Here is an 18,551-nt window from a genome sequence, read left to right as displayed (position 1 = left end):
GCGCAGTAAGTACGTACATGAATGCTCCGAATCTCGTGTTCCCCACTAAATCCTATCCCATCTAGCTGCTACGTTCAGGCCAGGCCTCGTAAAGCCCTTCGTACACAGTAATGTTCCCGAAGGTTGCCTCACCGGTACCGTCGTGGAAGAAGCGGATCTCCTTGGACGCGTCATACCATGATCTAATAAAAAGTCAGAACTGGGGTCGGGACAATACTATCCAACGGCAGGGGGGACAAGGGGGTGTGACTTACCGAGCCCAAGTACTCAAGGCGAACCGATCGTTGGCGTGAATCTCGACAACGGCATTATCAACCACGATGGTCAGCTCAAGTGTCTCCATCTTCTCCGCACCATCCTCAACGACGTCGAATAACCGAAGTCTCCCAGCCTCGTTCCGCGAGTCGATATCGTCAGTCGTCTGGGCGGCGGCGCTTGAGTTGGTCCGATCGACAACGATGGACTCGTTGGAGAACTGGTAGTAAAGAGTCGTAGTCTCGTGCTCGGAAGCCAGGATCTGGAATCCGGCCTTGAGGTCCGAGCCGCGGGCCGACTGGGGGAACGAGATAGAAGCAGTCATGGTGTAGAACTTGGAGTCGGGGGACTTGACGAAGGCCACCGAACCGGGCGAGCGCAAGGTCTGACCTGCCTCGGTGTACGAAGCGCCATTTTTCAATTTCGCCAAGGGCTCCCGCGCAATCTGCTGTTTCAGCGTCGAGAGCTCGAGAACACCTGAACTCTCGCTCGAGATTTGCCAGGATCCCTGTTCGCGGGACAGCTCGTTGTCGACTACGTTGTTGATCTTGCCTACGCTTAACTCGCGCGGCAGCAGAAAGGTGCCTGTCCAGTTTTGCTGGTTCGTGGCGGGGTTTTGGGTGCCGTAGAAGTTGCCTGTCAGCCAGACATACGAAATGAACCGATCTGGCGCACCGCTCTTCGTAGACGCCTGAGACGAAGCGGGCAGTTCTTTGCCAGCTGCTGCGTATGCGGAGTGGCCCCAGTCAATCTTGCCCGCCATCTCGGGCGTGAACTTGGCCTTGCCATCTACGAGGGTCAGGTTGCCCGCCGCCCAGAGCATCTCCCGGAAATCGGAAACCTCGGGCACGATGGGGTCGAGCGACCACTCGGCTCCCAGGGTCGTGAAGATTTTCCCCTCGGAATCGTAACCCTCCTCGTTGAGACTGAAGACGTTGGCCACCTCGAAATTGTACCCCCAGCGACCGGCCCAGTCGCCGTTGCCCCACGTCGTGTTCGCCGCTTCGTGCCACCACTCCCCCAGATATTCCCAGTACTGGAAGTCCGGGTCATACTGGCGGTAGAGGAACTGGCTGGGCCCGTCGCCGTGCACGCCGCCCGAGATGACGGTGTACCAAGTTCCGTTGCCGCTCTCAAGGAGGGTGTCAAGCTGGCCGTTTTGGAAGACGAAGGGGTCACGGAAGCCAGTCACGTTGAGTGCGAAAGGCGGGGATGGGATCACGGGGCCGTGTTGCGCCTTGGTGAAGTTACGTCCGCTGTCCGAGGACACGGCGAGGGACTGCGTCTCGCTGCCTCGGGTGTAGGGGATGGTCCATTGGATGGGCAGGTAGGAGACGGAGGTGTACAGCAGGGTGGGTTTGCCGTCTACACCTGCGGGAATGACGGAGCCATCGAATACGGCAATGGGGTCGTTGGTCCCACCGGGCACAATGAAGGGAGCCCCGTCCGCGTTCAAGTCGCGGTAGGTGACGAGATCATCCGTCGTTGCGCCCGAGGCGCCGTTGCCGTTGAATAACCAACCTACGTGGAAGAGTCCCGTTGCGGGATCCGTGTAGTGCATGCACGGATCGCCAATTTGGCCGAAAGGCGGGAGTACGTGGGCTCGAGGTCTCCATGTCTCGAAGAGGCTTGCGTTGGCGAGGGTGGTTAGGTTCGGCGGGGCCGCGCTGTAGTCAATGGCGGCCGGGGTCGAGTTTGCTTCGTCCTGCCGACTCATCAGGGAGCCGCCTGCAATAATGGCAGGTGAGAATTTCATGGTGGCGGCTTGAAAGGGAACGACAACGATCGCAAATTCACCTGACTTGAACCGACAGCTCCTGTTCCGGCGGCGGACGCAAGGGGTGCCGTTGATGGGGAGGACCGAGTGGTCACCTTGGTCTTCTTATAAGTACCCCCAAGCCAAGCTTTCCTAGCAGGGGGCATTATTCAGGGTTTCCGGATGAACGGTGAGACAAGCGCAACACGAATAAAAACAGTCTCGTGGAATGAAAGACAGCGGAGGGACAAACGAAAATCACGCTACCAATACCCGAGACCCTGGGGCAGCGCTCTAGAGACTGTGGGGTATTGCGGAGCCCCGGGCATCTTAGAATCCTTTTATTCTCTTGGCCTTCATCGCGAATTTGGAGAGGTGGTCGTATGCGGAGACAGTCGCCCCAGTTCTTCGGCACCTACTCGGGATAATTGACAAGGATCCGGGTTGGCGAGGGCGGAGGCTGGGGGTTGGACAGCTGCATGAATGCTCATCACACGAGCAACGGCTATCGTCAATGTGTTTTTTTGGTCAAATTTCCATGACTAGCCGAGAGTGCTTGAGGGGATGGCGAGTCCAGATCGTAATTTCACGGACAGGCACGTGAACGCTAGGAACCAGAGATGGGCCTTCAACATAGTTTTGTTTACTCTACCGGGGATGGGTTGACGCTGGGTCATATGACGAGAAGGGTATGTCGCTGCATCGCCATGCCATCATGCGCGGCACGACAATATCGCATGCTGAGGTCAATGTCACTGTACCAACATGCAAGACATCGTTGCGAACCCCGCATAAGTGAGGAGATCCTGCACAAGTGTGAGTGAACATACATTGGCTTGCACCCTATCCACGTGCTCGCATATGCAGACATGTTGTGTTCCATGCGGTTGAGACTGGGTATGTAGGCAATACAGGCAAGAGAGCTGTATTAGCGACGGTGATGATGATGATGGGACTAACTCTCAGGAATCTGCAGCTACGGAAGGGCTATCTATAGGCAGTTAGCCCAAGCGCTACACCCAGCTCCCAGCTAGTGTGCCTGGGGACGCCACAGAATATAATCATCAAGCCTGCAAATAGTGCAAATAGTGTACGTATAGAATTGTAACTTGGGATATGGCTTTGGCAACCCCAAGAACGATTAAGGTCGGGGCTCAGCCACATATTTGCTAAAGGCGAGCCACAGCTGTGGCTATCACAACATCTACGTACTGTATATGCAATGTATCCGTATCCTAAAGAGGTTAGCCTCATTGGGTTTTCCCCTGGCCGCTGAGCTGGAGGGTACTAGGTTATAACCCTTCGATGGCTTTGTCATCTCACACTTGACTCATCGGTCAACACAGAAGGCTGTGTCTTGGACAAGCCTGGATTTAGATCGGTGTCGTATTTATCATCCTGTAAGTCCTCAAGTTCACAACTCACACACTCAGCTGCTACCGAATTTGAGACTGCAAAACGAGATGGCTCATCAATCCAAATCCAGGAGGCGGCAAAAGCCGAGAATCAACGACACCGAACCTATCCCCAAGGGGCCAGCAGGTGAATATTTAATAATATTAATATTAAATACGCCGTAGGTGTTAACCCTCGGTACCTCTACAAGTACTCCCTTAAGGGGCTATAGATGATATAGCGGGCCCTTAAGCCGCGTCGGGCGGTTATACAGGTAAACTTGTAGCCAAATGACTACTAAACCTCCTGTCCCTCCCTAAGTCTGTGCTACAACCCCTGCCTGAACTACCGATAAGTGTGGTAATGTGGCACTTAAATTCGTCCTCAGGGGTGGGATGCTGCTGATGTGCAGAAGATGCTCGACTATTTTTTTGTCGCGACAAGTCGTAGTATCTGCTAATTGGGGTTCTCGTCGAGCGTATACATCTCAACCATACGCTCAAGTGGATAGACCGTAACGTGGTCAGACGCTCGCAAGAATCGCGGCGAGAGGGCGTGCTGCGCGCCTTCTATCGTGAGGGGACGGGTTCGCCGACGAGCGTTATCGGAAAGGCGAGGTCCGATAAGGGGTCGGATTAACGATTCGAATTCTGGACCGGCTGTCGAGTTATATTCCGCCGACGTAGTGCTTGACGGTCGACTGGCTAGGATGCTCGTAATCCTAAACTGCACCAATCTCCCTATTATCGCTAGGTAGGCGAAGTCAACAAGGTGGGCAGCGCGCCGTAAGGGTTGACTAAACCCCCTTGTGTGTCAGCTGCGGGATTCGAACCCGCGACTCGTCACCGACCCAAGTGGGCGAGGCTCAAATCGGGACTTATCTACCAGCGAAGTGACCAACTACACCAGCCGACAGGTGAATATTATTTTTCACCGCAACCAGCTCCGGACCGAGCTCACCATAATCAATCCCATAATGAGAGTCGCTTGGACGAGTTAATTGCCCAAGCCACGTCCCTCTCAATCGGGACCAAGCCATCCCCTTGTCCCCTGGCTCAACCAATCATGAAATCCGCTCGCCTATTTATTGCCTCACTTGGCAACCCATCACCCCACCTCACAACCCGACACTCAGCCGGCCATGTCCTCCTCCGAGCTCTACAATCTCACCTCAATCTCCCCTCCCTCAAGAAATCAAAATCCTTCGCCGGCGGCCTCGTGTCCCTCGGCGCCGACGTGGGCAGACCCGAATTAACACTCTGGCACTCGCCCAGCCTGATGAACATTTCCGGCGTTGCGCTTCTCAAAGCATATAAACAATTCCTCTCCAACGCCACTCCGGCGGAAGGTATACCGGGCTTGGTGATCCTCCACGATGAAATGGAGACTGCACCTGGACGACTGAAGGTGCGGCACGGGGCCACGAGCGCGAGAGGGCATAATGGGATTAAGTCTGTGCAGCAGAGTTTGCTGTCTGCGGGGCTGATGGGCGGGCTGGCTGATGGGGCGAGTTTTGTCAAGGTAGGCATTGGGATTGGGAGGCCGGCGGGGGGAACAAGGGAGAGGGATGAGGTTTCTGATTATGTCTTGGGGCAGTTGAGGGGGGAGGAGAAGGTGAGGATTGAGGGGGGCGTTGGGGAGTTGGTGGGGGTGCTTGATAGGGAGAGGTTGAGGATTGGAGGAGGGGGTGCTGAAAATTTGAATTGAAGATGGCTGGTTGTACTAATATTTTCGAACGAGTCCCTTTCGCAACTGGTGGCTTAATTTGTATAGAGTATATGCAAGGTCCCCCGAGTGGCAGGGAAGGGAGAGATTCCTTGGAAGGCCGATGTATTTCTCTGTGCTATTCATCTTAAAAGTCTTTATATAGTCCAGTTAACTCGTATAACCTGAGTAGGTAGACTCAAGTAGATACCACTGCAAAATATCTTACGAAATAGTCCTAGAGTGATATTGGCTTTTCGCTTCACGTTCATGTGTATAACTCGGGGCCCGATGTTCAAACTGCATCACACCTAGAGTTGACGTGAGTTAAAGTGGTTTCCATATGCATTGGCAATAGCAGGACTATGAACTAATACTCGACCTGCGCCGCATTGATATTCCGCCTGCTAGACCCTCTCAGCTCAGCTATTCATTCGATGCCAGTTCGACACTATGAAGGGCACGCTGCGATTGCAGAGGCCAGCCTCAGGTTCCCGAAGGCTTCCGTCTCTCTACTATTGTTGACACTGAACGGTCAGTACTGCTGCATTTCTGATAAACACGAATCTCACTTGCCCCGGCCCCGGACGTAGGCAACGTATGCAGGGTGCAAGGATCCAAAGATTGAATAGATCTCGAGGCCGTCCTGTGAGAATATGTGGCAACTGAGAGGGTTGTCGGCAAATGAGGCGGGTAGTGATTGGAGACGCTTCCTGTATTCTGAGATTATGGCTGCTTGTATGGTTGTAGCGTTGGTAGGGCTTGACTTTCATCATAGCTTTGGATTCCCCTTTGCCTGTCCGAGATTACGGTCAGTCCGGGCTTCATACATTTTTTCGCCCACGCTCGTCTTTCAAGATGAAAGCCATCCGAGCCAAGGTCTACTCCCCATCGACCTCGGAACGATGAATAGCTATGGCGTCCAGGTACACGATGAGTGCCGTGTTGGCTGTGCTTTTCGTCCAGAAACACGAGCGAGCGTTTTCAAGGTCAAAAGACAGTCGTTGCGGGCGGAAGGCTGGTGCGGTGTAACAACATCCGGCTGTTCGCTCTTTTCAAGCTTTCCAATTGCAAACAGAGAACAAAGAAGGCGGCGTGGAAACTCTGCCCCTTAGGCTTTTAAAATCCATCTCTGTACCGTCGAAGACCGAAAACCTGAAGATGAACTGATTGACCAGAGAGAAAACGATGCTGGCGAGGAAAGTGGCCCTGAGGAAGAATGCATTCCTCAGGACTCTCTGTGCCATGGCATTCGCACCCACTCAGATGAAGACGAAATTGACCGCCTGCTGGGTCTCTGCAGTGATTTTGTGGGAGATAACGCAACCCATGACCCGCCAGTACTGCTCGACGGCGAAACCGCATCTGGGCGAGCCTTGCAAGAGGACAACGGCAGATTAAACGGCCCATGTAGGTTCTTCAGGCCGGAGTCTGCTACACCAGCCCATCCCGACAATGGGCTGGACTCGAAATCCGTCGCCGAGCTACTACAGAAATGTAGTGCTTTCATGAGGTATTGGGAGTGGGTTGGCGCTGACATGGCTCAATCCGTTGTCGCTGAAAGGCACGAGGATATCGCCAGTCTGGTGACGACTTTGCTACCCTGGGATCCGAGTACCATAGAATACGAAGATATCCTCTCGTTTGGCATTGAGGCCTTCATGGGAATCGATGTCTTGTACGCGACTCTTGTCCGCGGTCAGCGAAATTGTGCTGGATGCGAACGAGGATATCCTGAAGACAGCCATGTTCATCGCAACGTGCGAGGGCAACATTGAGGCGCTTGATATCTTGCTTTCTACCGGGGTGTGCGATGTTGACGCACAAGCATCCGACCAGACCACGTGTCTCCACCACGCTGCTGTCAACAACCAGCCAAAGATTGTCGAACTGCTGTTGGAGAAGAAGGTGAACCTCGAACGAAAATGTCACAATGGGGAAACGGCGTTTTACAAGGTGTGTGGGTCGAAAGAACACGAGGAGTGAGCTCGTTATTGCTTGAGGCCGGGGCTGAGATGTACACTGGCGACAGCTGGGGACGTGGTGCTCTCTGCCGTGCCGCAACAACAGGAAAATTTGAGGCCATAGAGACAATGAGGTCCAGGGGGATGAGTCCTACTAAGGGGGGAACATTGTGTAATTGGTGCCCACTAGTAAGTAGACACAAGCATGCAACATGCAAAGGACCAGGACACCTACTTACGTGGTTGAGCAGCACTCTGATCCCCAGCAACCAGACCTGGATGTTGAATTTTCCGGCATGGCGTTGAAGTAAGTGGTATGCCATCAAGAGGCGTTTTTGTAATTATCACGCCTGGGCAAACCCGACTTTCCGCCCTTGGGAAAGACGATGAGCAAATCGTTCGGCTATCAGCTAAGGCGGTCATGACTTGATACAAGTCACTACTTACTCTGCAACTCGGTAAAAGGTTTATATATGCGAGCTTATAAGCGTACCCTTTCTGTTCACCACGACTGTCTGAGCTTCTAGTGGATCCATTCCCTGCCACTAAGACTGCCAAGATTGAATCTCAAGTTGACCGACCGGAACAAAATGAGAGCTCCTTGATATGCATTGACGATACTTGGTGACTTTGCTGTGGTCTGGTCTCCTTACTAAGAGTGAAAGTTTAAAGCAGATGTTTGTATATCTTTCTCAGAGGATTCAAGCGAGTAGGAGATGCTAGACATGAGTACCTCCAGTCTCCACTTCTAAATAACTACATATACGCCGGATACACCCGGCCTTTGGGTTTACTGGTTCCGTTTTCATTTCCATAGTCTCTGTTGTTCTGTCCTAGCACGGCCTGATCTGGTGACTTTATTAGATTTGTGGGACCATCTTCGACGATATACCGATACCGATGAAGCCCCTGGGAGGGACCGCTATGAGGGGAATAATTTGGTATCGCTTGCCTTGGAATCGGATTGTACGCCTTCGGTTGGGATTGTTCAAATGGAGAAATTTGCTCGGTGTGGTCTCTCTGTCTCTCCTCGTCTGGTGGTGCGACACCATCATTCCGTGTCACTGAGTTGCCCCCCCCAGTGTCAAACCTGTAGCTCAAATTCTCGATATATGGATCTTGGTACAGACGTCGTCTTCCTCCCCTCCTTTGGGGTGTAATACCGTAGCGCTCGTCTGCAGATTCACTATCGGAGTAAGGCATAGTGAGACAGGACGAACTACGGCGAGGTGCGTGAATGCCCATTAGCCATGAGTGTATCCTCCCACGTTCAGCATCTGAATCCAAGGAATTTTTCATTGCGAACTCTTCATCGCCACCGGATGAATCGTCAGGCTCGAATGTAGCCTCGTTGACTTTGTGTAGAGGCCGTGGATCGTCATGCCAATGAACCTTTTTGGACTTTGGTAGCGGGAATAGATTCGGACGGCGTGGACTCGATGACGGAGCCAATTCAGGTTTTCTGCTATCTCTTGTGGTTGGTAACCAATAAAGAGGTCTGGATCCTCGAACGGCTTGATTTGATTCAATAGAAGAGCTGCTTGTTGAAGAACCCGTCGCTGCCTTCCGTGAAGGGAGTGTGTTCCGCTTATTGTGTAAATCCATCGCTTTTGCGGTGAGTCTTTGTGGATGTAAAAGGCTACCATGCAGATCGTCCTCAGAAGCATTCTGTGAGTCGTCTTTTGAGTCATTAGACTCGGTACTCCAAGGGTTTAGACTTTGTTCATCCGATGACTGTGGAGGAGGGAAAGCAATTTCCGAGGCCTCCATTAGTAATATTTTTGAATCCGCGGGCAAAGACTGCGCGATATCGATTTCGGCCTCGTCCGAGCAATCTTCGACCGAAGGTGATTTGTAATTCAAGGGAGGAGGAATGATCACTGTGGAGGTAGTGCATTCTGAGGTCCTTGAAGCTGACGCCACCGACACATTTGTTTCCGTCTCCTTTTGATCAAGGAGTGTCTCTGGCCTTTTAACTTGTAAGTAGAAGTCGATAGAGAATGGAAGTATTTCCCAACTTACAGTTCCAATTCATGACGGGGCAAATCGCCAATGTCACTTGTGAACCACAAGTGACCACTTGCTGCAGAAGCTGATGGCCGCCTATTAGGTTGCGGAGACATCAACGTCAAGACAAGATCCTGTGCGGTTTTGGTGATGTTATGGGTGTAAAGCTCAGATAAGGGGAAATCGAGGATTCCAGTGGCGTATCTGAAAAGATCAACCAAACTTTGGAAAGGGGCCACGCTAGTGAGAATCTTGTAGGTCACGGCACCAAGAGACCACATGTCGACGGCAAATGTGTAAGATGCACGACTGTCATCTGATCCTAGACCAAGGGCTTCGGGTGCTGCAAACCCAAAGGCCCCTCTTTGTAGGGTATGTAACGTGGTCGCGCATTCTTGCCTCCGCTTGCTAATACCAAAGTCTGTAATCTTGACGAACCACTCGGGGCCTGGCGTGACAATCATGATGTTCTGCAGCGGTGGGTCAGACCATGTGTATCAAAATATCCCTTGGTAGACTCACGCCTGGCTTCAGTTCGCGGTGGACGAAACCGTTGTTATGCATGTGCTGGAGCCCTTCCAGGACCTGTGCGATGATCTGCCGGGCCTGTCCTTCCGGAAGTGGCTGTGTTAATCGCTTCTGCAAGTCGCCGTGCCGGAGGTACTCCATTGTAATGAAAACCGAGTCTGCGGACTCGAACCATCCGTATGACCGAACAAAGCAATGCGAATACTATGGATGTGTCAGCCCTTGTCTATTACACTGCCTTGATCGATAAGTACATCTTCACGGACCTTTGGGTGTGAGAACTTGATAATTGCTTCCAACTCCCTTGCGTAATCCAGCTCTTCGCCGACGACTACACATTTCTTGATCGCTTTCACGGCTCGCAGACGTTGGTCGCATCGTTCTCGGAACACCGTACCGTACGCGCCTTGGCCCAAGAAGGCTGTTGATCCATCACGAACCCATGTCTCCTTTCTTCGCACGATCCTCTCGCGAGCTGACTGGCCTGAGCTGTAATATGTATGTTGCGCAACATTTCCATCGAGGACGGTTTCGATCTTTGAATCGTGAACGAGGTCTGATACCAGAGGCTGTTGAATCATGCTTGCAAGGTGAAGCTCGGTATCCGGAGAGGTAGGACCGGCATCAGACCGGGCCGGCGCCCTGAGGTTTCGCAGGGTGTATTTGGGTAAGCAAGGACAAGGAGGTTTCGGACTTCATCAGTCATGAGCCAATCTGGATAAAACCCAAATGGAATTTCGTAGTGTAATGCCGTAGTAGATATCTGTATGCTCTAGGTCAAATGCCCTTTCTCCCGCTGGGAATCGAAAAGAGGGGCTGTGTTCCTCCTTGGTGGCCATGCGGTTCCCAGCTGAGTGTATGCGTTATAAACCCACTGAATTCGATAACGGGAGGATGGTAGGTACAACCGGGGAACTACAAAGAATGGCTCTTTCAGGTGCTTCCAATGTACCTAATAACGCACATGATGCATGCAAACAAGTGGGGTAGAGCTGCATATGGGATTTGATCATCTCCTGAGTATGCATACCAATCGGCAATACTCGACTAGAGATACCGGTTGTGTTTTGGACATGTGACTAGCGACCAATAGAGTATCAATTTGAATATCCTGGGCCAAACCCTTTCTTATAGCATGGTCACAGTCTGGCAGGCGTGTGGGCCTCTATATCTCGTCTAATCCTCCTTATTGTGCCGGCGTGTTATCGGACAGTCTCGAGGTTGTAATTATAATTGATTAGAAAAACTATGTAGACGTTTTTATCTACTTGATTAGATATTATAACTGGTACTTTAATCCACCATGATAATGATGAATTCTTTGGGCCGAAAACAAGATACTGCGAATATTCATGTTGCTCTAATATATAGATTATCAGCGTCCTGATTATCTATTCATCGCAGTGCAGATTTGCAACTTCTTCCCTACTCGATCAGCCCCGAAGTCCGAGAACCGATATCTGCCACTATTTACAACTACAACTAGAAGCGAACATGGAACTCCGATGGGGTTGCTGGCTTGAACCATGGCGAGCTATGTAAGATTACAGTCTAAGCCGTTGACGTCAAGAAATGTTTTTTTGTTTAGCAAGACAACTTGTTTTCCCCCAACGGTGAACATATCGGCGATACCGAACACCAAGGTTATGTCGTTCTTTACGTTATAGAAGGGTTGTGAAGTTGGCTCTATACCTGGGCGTCACTACCCCGTTGTCCCGTCCGCCCTGTTGGCATGCTAGTAAAGCCTGTTGATAACACACAGAACCGTTCAGATACAGCTGGCGAGTAGTCAAGCTGCACAGCTTCTTAGAGCGGCAAATTGCTCGTGTCTAGGCATGTTGTAACCAAGACCTGAAACACACAACTGCTGCTTGGATCTATTCTCTTTGCACAGCCACAAATGCCCTTCTCGAAGTTTGAACCTGGGAGCAATATTTGGGATGTGCGAGCAAGCCGTTCGCGCTTAGATCAAGACGTTGAAACGGCCGTTGTGCCTGGCGTCACCGTGGCTCAATTTACCAACAGTCCAACTTTCATTAGCCCACTAAGCACTAAGCTCGAAATGAAAGATTGCCCAAAGATGATTATATTGGTGCTGTGCTACATCTGTGCCCTCGCTCCCATAATGATAGCGTTGTAACAAATACGAATTGTGCTAATATGAGAACAATTCCAGGTAAACATCGAGCAGCCACCAATGCAGGATATATAGAGGCAGCCGTTGCCAATGTTCGAGAAATTTGACCCACAGCCTGCCAAACTCGGCTCACCAAGATGCTACTCTTTACTCCCGCCGCTGTTGTCGTCGCCTTAGCTGGCACCCTCATAGCAGCTAAGAAGTCCTGTGGTAACTCGAGCCTATCTATAACAACGGAAAATGGCATTGTGAACGGATTCATCGACCCTGCCACGCCAGGAGTCCGACGATTCCTCGGAATCCCCTACGCAGAACCACCCCTAGGCGACCTGCGATTCTTGCCCCCCCAGCCTGCGCAGCCCTTCGGCACCATCGGCTCGACAGAACTGCCACCCAGCTGCATCCAATTCCTGGCAACCGCTCCGCAACTCTATACCCGCGAGGTTCTCGAGTTCAACCTGGATGGGCTGAACACCACGGGCCGCATCAGCGAGGATTGTCTAACACTGAGTGTCTGGGCACCGCTCAAGAAACACAAGAAGGAGAAGCAATCAAAACTCCCCGTCCTCATCTTCTTCTATGGGGGCTCCTTCGCCATGGGAGGCCAAGATATACCCTATCAGATTCCGGCGCAATGGGTCCAGCGCACGCAAGGCCACATCGTCGTCACGTTCAACTTCCGCGGCAACATCTTCGGGTTCCCCAACGCGGCGGGATTGAATGATACGGAGCAGAACTTGGGACTGCTCGACCAGCGGCTGGCAGTAGAGTGGGTGCGCGACAACATCGCGGCGTTTGGCGGCGACCCCGAGCGCATCGGGCTCTGGGGCCAGAGTTCGGGCGCGATTTCGTTGGGATATTACAGCTACGCGTATCCCGAGGACCCGATCGCGAACAGCATTATGCAGGATTCTGGGAGCGAGTATCTGGGGCAGAACATGCTCGATCCCCTGCACACCAACTTCACGTTCGTGGCTCAGAGTGTCGGCTGTGGGGGGCTGGGACCCGAAGAAGAGGTGGCTTGCATGAGGACCGTCGACGCGATTCAGATTGAAAACGTCTTGCAGGCGAACCCGATTCCGATCCTGTTCTTTGGGCCGATGGTGGATGGGAGGACGGTGTTTGCGAATTATACGGAGCGTGCTCTGCAAGGGGAGATTGCGAGAATCGTGAGTACCCAAGCACTATATTACCCGACTTGCAAAACGGGGGGAGGCCCTGTCAGCTAACAAGATCTCGTCCAGCCGGCGATTGTGGGAAGCAATACTCAGGACGGCTCTGTCTTCACCCCTTATCAACCCAATGGCTTCAATACGACTATACTAGATCTGGTAACACTGAGCTTCTTTTTCTGTTCTGCCTGGCAGTCTGCACTGTAAGTGGAAAAAGGAACCACCCATAACGGATGGAAGAAGACGACCACTAACATCACCTTACAGAACGCGCCTCTCCGTGGGATTGCCCGTCTACCGCTACGAATACGCCGGTAATTTCAGCAACATTTCGCCTGATCCATGGCTGGGCGCGTACCATGAGTCTGAGCTCCCACTGCTCTTTGGCACCCACCCCAACTTTCGTGGCAACTCAACGCAGCTCGAGTACGAGACCAGCTTTGCCATGCAAGACGCGTGGTTGGCTCTCGTTGCTCAAGAGTCTGTCGAGGAACAGGACTGGCCGAGATACAGCGGTGTCCCCACAGGGCTGGTCAGACAGTTTGGAAATGGCGTCGCGGCGCAGAACGTGGACAGGAGAACTATGGAGATGCAGTGTGTTACTGTGTTGCAGGAATTCTCATGAAAGGGACGTGTATAGTATTAATATCGAAACAACATGCATACAGCTTGCATCTTTTTGGTCTATTCACTCTGGGCAGGGGTTAGGTCCCAAATTAATGCTGGGCGCACGAATGGTTAGTTCCCGATACTAATATGGTGTAGGGTGATGGTAAAGCGCCAATGACATCAATTCTTGCCAAAAAGCAGAGATCATTTCCAAGATGGGAAGAAACATGTCGACTGAAGTGCGCCACCTCATTCATCCTGCTTGATTTAACAACTATGTAGCCACGACAGACCGAAGCAATACTGTCTCTGTCACAAATATAGCACGCTGGAGCCGCACGAGTCCATACAGCATCGGAGCTTAACCATTTTGGTAAACATGATAAGACCAAGACAAGTCCCCACGAGGTCGAAGCAGTAAAACGGCCACGGGACTAAAAGTGATCCGCCGTAGAGCTTGACACAGCGTGAGCTTGCAGGCCGCATACGAATCTACGCGGCTGGACTGAAGTCGCGAAGAAGGATGTTGACAGAGTGGGTGGTAATTGCTAGCCTAGTAGAACCCGCTCTATCGTGAAGCAACCAGCGTGGCTCGGAATATGGGAAAGTTCTTGAATCATACGATAGTAGCTGAGACGGAGTCATTTCTGAGCCTCTACCTAATGTGGGTGTCGGGATGATCTATCTACCTTACAGATAGCTATCTATCTCAATTGCTGCGGCGCTTGATCGAAGTAGCCGCGCGATGCATTTCAGCAATCGGTGTTGTTATCTCCTTGCAGCGATAACTAGCCCAATGACATTATCGGTGAACGAGTTCGAATACATCTAGGTTTGGCGACAAATATATTGAATATTCCGGAATCTCACGACGTGCATGACTTGCTCTAATTGCGGCCGTAATGAACCGGCTGGGTATATGCTGGTCGCAAACGTGGAGTGACAGCGCGGGGTAGGACCTAATCAGGGTGGGATTGGGCTTGACAACGCTAACGGTATCAAGTGGATCAATATCGGGGTCATGGACGAAGGGCCTTCCTAATAACGATGAATTGTCCTGCTTTCCAAGGTTCCCGTTCAAGATATCTTGCCGTCCAGCTTCCTCGAATGGCAACAGTTACGAGATGCTCTTCTGTCACGCTATTGACCAAGCATAACAGCACCGCTTCGGTAGTTCTGTTCAAGATATGGCGCTTCCAACGACATATTCCAGACAGGCCCGCAGCCAGTCCGAGGGCGATAAGCCGACAGCTAGGGTCTGGTCATAGGCACCCGCTCCAATTCCGCCGATAGGGAGGCGACAAGGACGCTTGAGTTGGCCACTTGGTGCATCTTTGCTCCGTTGTTCCGATAGCACTGAGTTTGATTTTTATTCTTTTAATTTGAGAGTTATGTCGGCCCATGTCGGGATCCTCTTTTCCTTGACCACAAACGGAAGTTGGGTAGCGTAACAGTACCACTCCAGCAGGGACACCGTGGTCTGGCAGTCTGCAGCGGCAGCCGGCAGTGGCAGCCGACATGTGCTACGATAAGCGGAGCGGATGTCTCTCGGGGCAGGACTTGGGCGAGATAGGTGATTCTCGACGGCTGGTTGGCCCTAGGATCAACGTTGCAGTTTGGATCCGGCTACTTGGGACGGTACTCGCCATAAAGATCAATAATCCCACTATAGAAAGGAAGGCGGGTTCTCCAAATTCATTCGTCTTTCTTACAACGTGCGCCAGAAGTTGCCCCCCATGAGGAACCCATTCAAGGCACTGAGCAAGTCGACCGATGTGCTTGAGCCGGAGCCGGTCACGGTCGACCAGCATCCTCAACCAAGTTCGAGCGAGGGCGAGAAGGGAAAGCCCAAAGTAGACATTTCCCAAGCGGCGGCCGACCTAAGCAAGATCGAGCACGCACACCAATGGGACCCCAACTTGCCCCAGGCCCAGCTCGATGCCTTCAAAAAGGCCGTCGCAAGTGGAGATGCCGAGGAGATCGCCAAGGCCGAAGCCCTCTTCACCGACGACTCGCCGTACGAAGAGGTCCGCGCCGCCGTCCGCAACACCGACGGAGGCGAAGTGGCCAACACAGTGCGGGCGTGGATTCTAGGCATGATTTTCGTTACCCTCGGAAGCGGCGTCAACATGTTTCTGAGTATGCGCAGTCCGGCCATCAGCTTCCCGTCCGTCGTGGTCCAGCTGCTCGTTTACCCCGTCGGCTGTCTATGGGCCAGGGTCGTGCCTACTAAAGTATTCAGTACATTCGGTGTCAAGTGGACTTTCAACACGGGCCCTTTCAACATCAAGGAGCACGTCGTCATCACGCTCATGGCCAACGTGTCTATCGGCTATGCGTATAGCACTGACGCCCTCCTGGCGCTGCAGGGTAAGCCCTTCTACAACATCAACCTTGGCTGGGGCTTTGCGTTGCTCTTCACCCTCAGCTCGCAGCTCATTGGCATCTCTTTCGCGGGAATGTTCCGCCGCTTTCTCGTCTGGCCGTCCGCCATGATATGGCCCAGCGTGTTCTCCAATACAGCCCTGTTTCACGCGCTCCACGACAAGACCAAGAGCGATAACGCTGACGCCAATGGCTGGGGCATTAGTCGCTACCGCTACTTCTTCTACGTACTGTGCGGCATGTTCTGCTACTACTGGCTCCCTGGCGTGATATTCCAGGGCATGCAAGTCTTCGCCTTCGTCACCTGGATCAGCCCCAACAACGTCGTCCTGAACCAGCTGTTTGGTGGAATCACGGGTTTGAGTCTGATCCCCATTACCTTCGACTGGACTTACGTCAACGCGTACCTGGGCGACCCTCTGCTGGCCCCGGTACACACCCACATCAATACTCTGGTCGGATTATTCGTCTTCGTCATCTTGTCCACCATCGGAATAGTCTACTCGGGTGCGATATACTCCGAATACGTGCCGCTCGTCACTTCGCAGACCTACGACAACACCCAGAGCAAGTACAACGTCAGCCGCATCCTGGGCGACGGCTTCACCTTTGACTTGGCCAAATACAAGGAGTACTCTCCTCTCTACCTGTCGCCTACCCTCGCGCTCAACTACGGCATGTCGTTCGCCGCCCTGACCGCCGCTCTCGTTCACACTGGACTCTTTCACGGCAAGGAGATCTGGTATCGGCTAAAGACGGCCAGGAACCAAGAGCCAGATGTCCACTTGAAGATGATGAGGAAGTATGTCGACGCGCCGGATTGGTGGTACGTCGTGCTCTTCGTTATTACCATGGCGCTGGGCCTCGGTACCTGTCTGGGTTACGACTCCCAGATCCCTTGGTGGGCATTCTTCGTGTCCGTCATTATGGTGCTCGTCTTTGTCATCCCCACATGCACCATTCTCGCCATCTCCAACATTGCCCTGGCGTTGAATGTGCTCTCGCCCTTTTTGGCTGGCTTCATGATCCCTGGGAGACCTATAGGTGTTATGATTTTCAAGGGTGAGTCCTCCTCTAGTTTAGGTCGTTTGGTACCCCAAACCTTCACTTGCTGACTTTCAATACACCAGTCTACAGCACAATTGTCCTCGGCCAGGCCCAGACGTACAGTGCTGATCTGAAAATGGCCCATTACATGAAAATCCCGCCCAAGACAACCTTCTGGTGCCAGGTTGTCGCCACCATCTGGGCCACCTTTGTCCAGATCTCCGTGATGAACTGGACGCTGGGTAATATCCCCGGCTGCTGCGATACGTACGTCACACCTCACCGTGGTCCATTTTCTTGCTCGTTTATGACTGACAACCCCCACAGCGACCAGCCCGCCAGGTTCACCTGCCCTAACGGCCGTGCCTTCTTCTCCTCGTCCATAGTGTGGGGCGTCATCGGCCCCCAACGCATGTTCGGCTCGGGCTCCATGTACGCCAACTTCAACTACTTCTGGCTCATCGGCGCAGTCTTGCCATTAATCCTCTGGGTGCTCATTCGTAAGCTCAACGTCAAGTTCGCCCGCCACTTCAACGCCCCCATAATGCTGGGCGCCATGGGCTGGCTGCCCCCCGCCACGCCGCTGAGTTTCTGGTCTTGGGGCATGTACGGCCTGCTGTTTAACCACTTTATCCGCAAGCGGTGGGGTGGCTGGTGGCATACGTACAATTTTGTCACGGCGGCTGGACTGGATGCCGGGTTGATAATTTCGACTATTGTGGTGTTCTTTGCGATTACGTTACCTGATGTGACGATTCCGCAGTGGTGGGGAAATGTGGATGTCTATAATACTATGGTGAGGCCTTTGCTTCTTTCCTGATTTCGGTTATATGTCGTTTTGCTGACTTTGATGTTTAGGATTCTTCGTTCACTGCGGTTCTCAGGACTGTACCTGAGGGTGGGACCTTTGGGCCTGCGACTTGGTGATGAAGGTTATGGGTATAAAGTAATGCTTATGAGTACGAGATCATGTCGTTAGTAGCGCTGGGTTTTTCCCTCTTTCCATCGACGGATGGTAGTTGATGCGAGTGCATATGGGGTGTGAATTGTTGCATTGGGAAAGGATGGCCAGGCCGGCTATTCTGGCCTGGCAGAGCTCTTTTATAGCTCTTATCTATCTTATCTCTAGCTATAGGGCAACCCCCCATGGGGTCACGTATCAACCTTGCATGGGTCAGTAAGTGGTTGAAGACAAATGAGTGGTTATTAATAAGGTGAACATGGATGAAGAATTCGTAACAACCTTGGAGGTCTTCCTTGATACTATTCAAAAGCTTGAATCAAAGTCTGGGAAGTTATACCGCCACCTTTATTAGGGCCTCCAAAACCACAAGTGGGAAGCGAATATAGGCCTAAGAATCATTCCCGAACAGATTCCACATAATATTATTGTATGTAATGCACGTTCATTTCACCTCATATCAAATTGGTGCACTTGGACATTATTATAGTAGTTCATCCTGCAGAGGCCGAAGGTTCTTTTCATTCCGCAACTTATCTTCCGTCCTTAGCTAGAGTGGCCTATCAGATATCGTGACAAGAATTCCCAACCCCGGTGAAAAGCTTTGATGGACATCAAAATATTCGAGGCT

At 52.2% G+C, this 18,551-nt stretch overlaps 6 protein-coding genes and 1 non-coding gene across 7 annotated transcripts; 4 read left to right on the top strand and 3 right to left on the bottom strand.

Annotated features, from left to right (window-relative positions):
• Positions 1–61: 61 nt before the first annotated feature.
• On the bottom strand, positions 62–1,972 carry BCR38DRAFT_459546 (glycosyl hydrolase; the record flags this gene model as incomplete). The annotated part of the gene is made up of 2 exons (XM_040862303.1): positions 62–182; positions 255–1,972. 2 exons carry the CDS (start codon positions 1,970–1,972, stop codon positions 62–64), a joined length of 1,839 nt encoding a protein of 612 aa, XP_040713847.1.
• Positions 1,973–4,217: 2,245 nt separating this feature from the next.
• Positions 4,218–4,320, bottom strand: BCR38DRAFT_t237. Its single transcript has one exon. It is a non-coding gene; the product is annotated as a tRNA-Thr (tRNA).
• A 151-nt stretch (positions 4,321–4,471) lies between these two features.
• Positions 4,472–5,020, top strand: BCR38DRAFT_327076 (peptidyl-tRNA hydrolase; the record flags this gene model as incomplete). The annotated part of the gene is made up of 1 exon (XM_040854820.1): positions 4,472–5,020. A coding segment is annotated over one exon (549 nt), but the record flags the coding sequence as incomplete, so codon positions are not given.
• A 667-nt stretch (positions 5,021–5,687) lies between these two features.
• On the top strand, positions 5,688–7,561 carry BCR38DRAFT_495614 (uncharacterized protein; the record flags this gene model as incomplete). Its single annotated transcript, XM_040864743.1, has 6 exons — positions 5,688–6,036; positions 6,226–6,808; positions 6,855–7,092; positions 7,143–7,263; positions 7,326–7,381; positions 7,540–7,561. Exons 1-6 carry the CDS (start codon positions 5,767–5,769, stop codon positions 7,559–7,561), a joined length of 1,290 nt encoding a protein of 429 aa, XP_040713845.1. The 5' UTR covers positions 5,688–5,766.
• Positions 7,562–9,092: 1,531 nt separating this feature from the next.
• On the bottom strand, positions 9,093–10,190 carry BCR38DRAFT_348003 (kinase-like domain-containing protein; the record flags this gene model as incomplete). The annotated part of the gene is made up of 3 exons (XM_040856393.1): positions 9,093–9,551; positions 9,604–9,813; positions 9,876–10,190. 3 exons carry the CDS (start codon positions 10,188–10,190, stop codon positions 9,093–9,095), a joined length of 984 nt encoding a protein of 327 aa, XP_040713844.1.
• Positions 10,191–11,883: 1,693 nt separating this feature from the next.
• Positions 11,884–13,543, top strand: BCR38DRAFT_347477 (acetylcholinesterase; the record flags this gene model as incomplete). The annotated part of the gene is made up of 3 exons (XM_040856348.1): positions 11,884–12,915; positions 12,991–13,121; positions 13,186–13,543. The coding sequence occupies 3 exons, from the start codon at positions 11,884–11,886 to the stop codon at positions 13,541–13,543; spliced, it is 1,521 nt and encodes a 506-aa protein (XP_040713843.1).
• A 1,720-nt stretch (positions 13,544–15,263) lies between these two features.
• Positions 15,264–17,886, top strand: BCR38DRAFT_487501 (OPT family small oligopeptide transporter; the record flags this gene model as incomplete). The annotated part of the gene is made up of 4 exons (XM_040864166.1): positions 15,264–16,974; positions 17,043–17,226; positions 17,287–17,755; positions 17,818–17,886. 4 exons carry the CDS (start codon positions 15,264–15,266, stop codon positions 17,884–17,886), a joined length of 2,433 nt encoding a protein of 810 aa, XP_040713842.1.
• Positions 17,887–18,551: the final 665 nt, after the last annotated feature.

The sequence above is a fragment of the Pseudomassariella vexata genome (genome assembly GCF_002105095.1).
Source record: "Pseudomassariella vexata strain CBS 129021 chromosome Unknown BCR38scaffold_10, whole genome shotgun sequence".
NCBI classification, from domain to species: Eukaryota; Fungi; Ascomycota; class Sordariomycetes; order Amphisphaeriales; family Pseudomassariaceae; genus Pseudomassariella; species Pseudomassariella vexata.
Note: the sequence above shows the minus strand (reverse complement) of the source record. Positions and strands in the feature narration are given on the sequence as shown.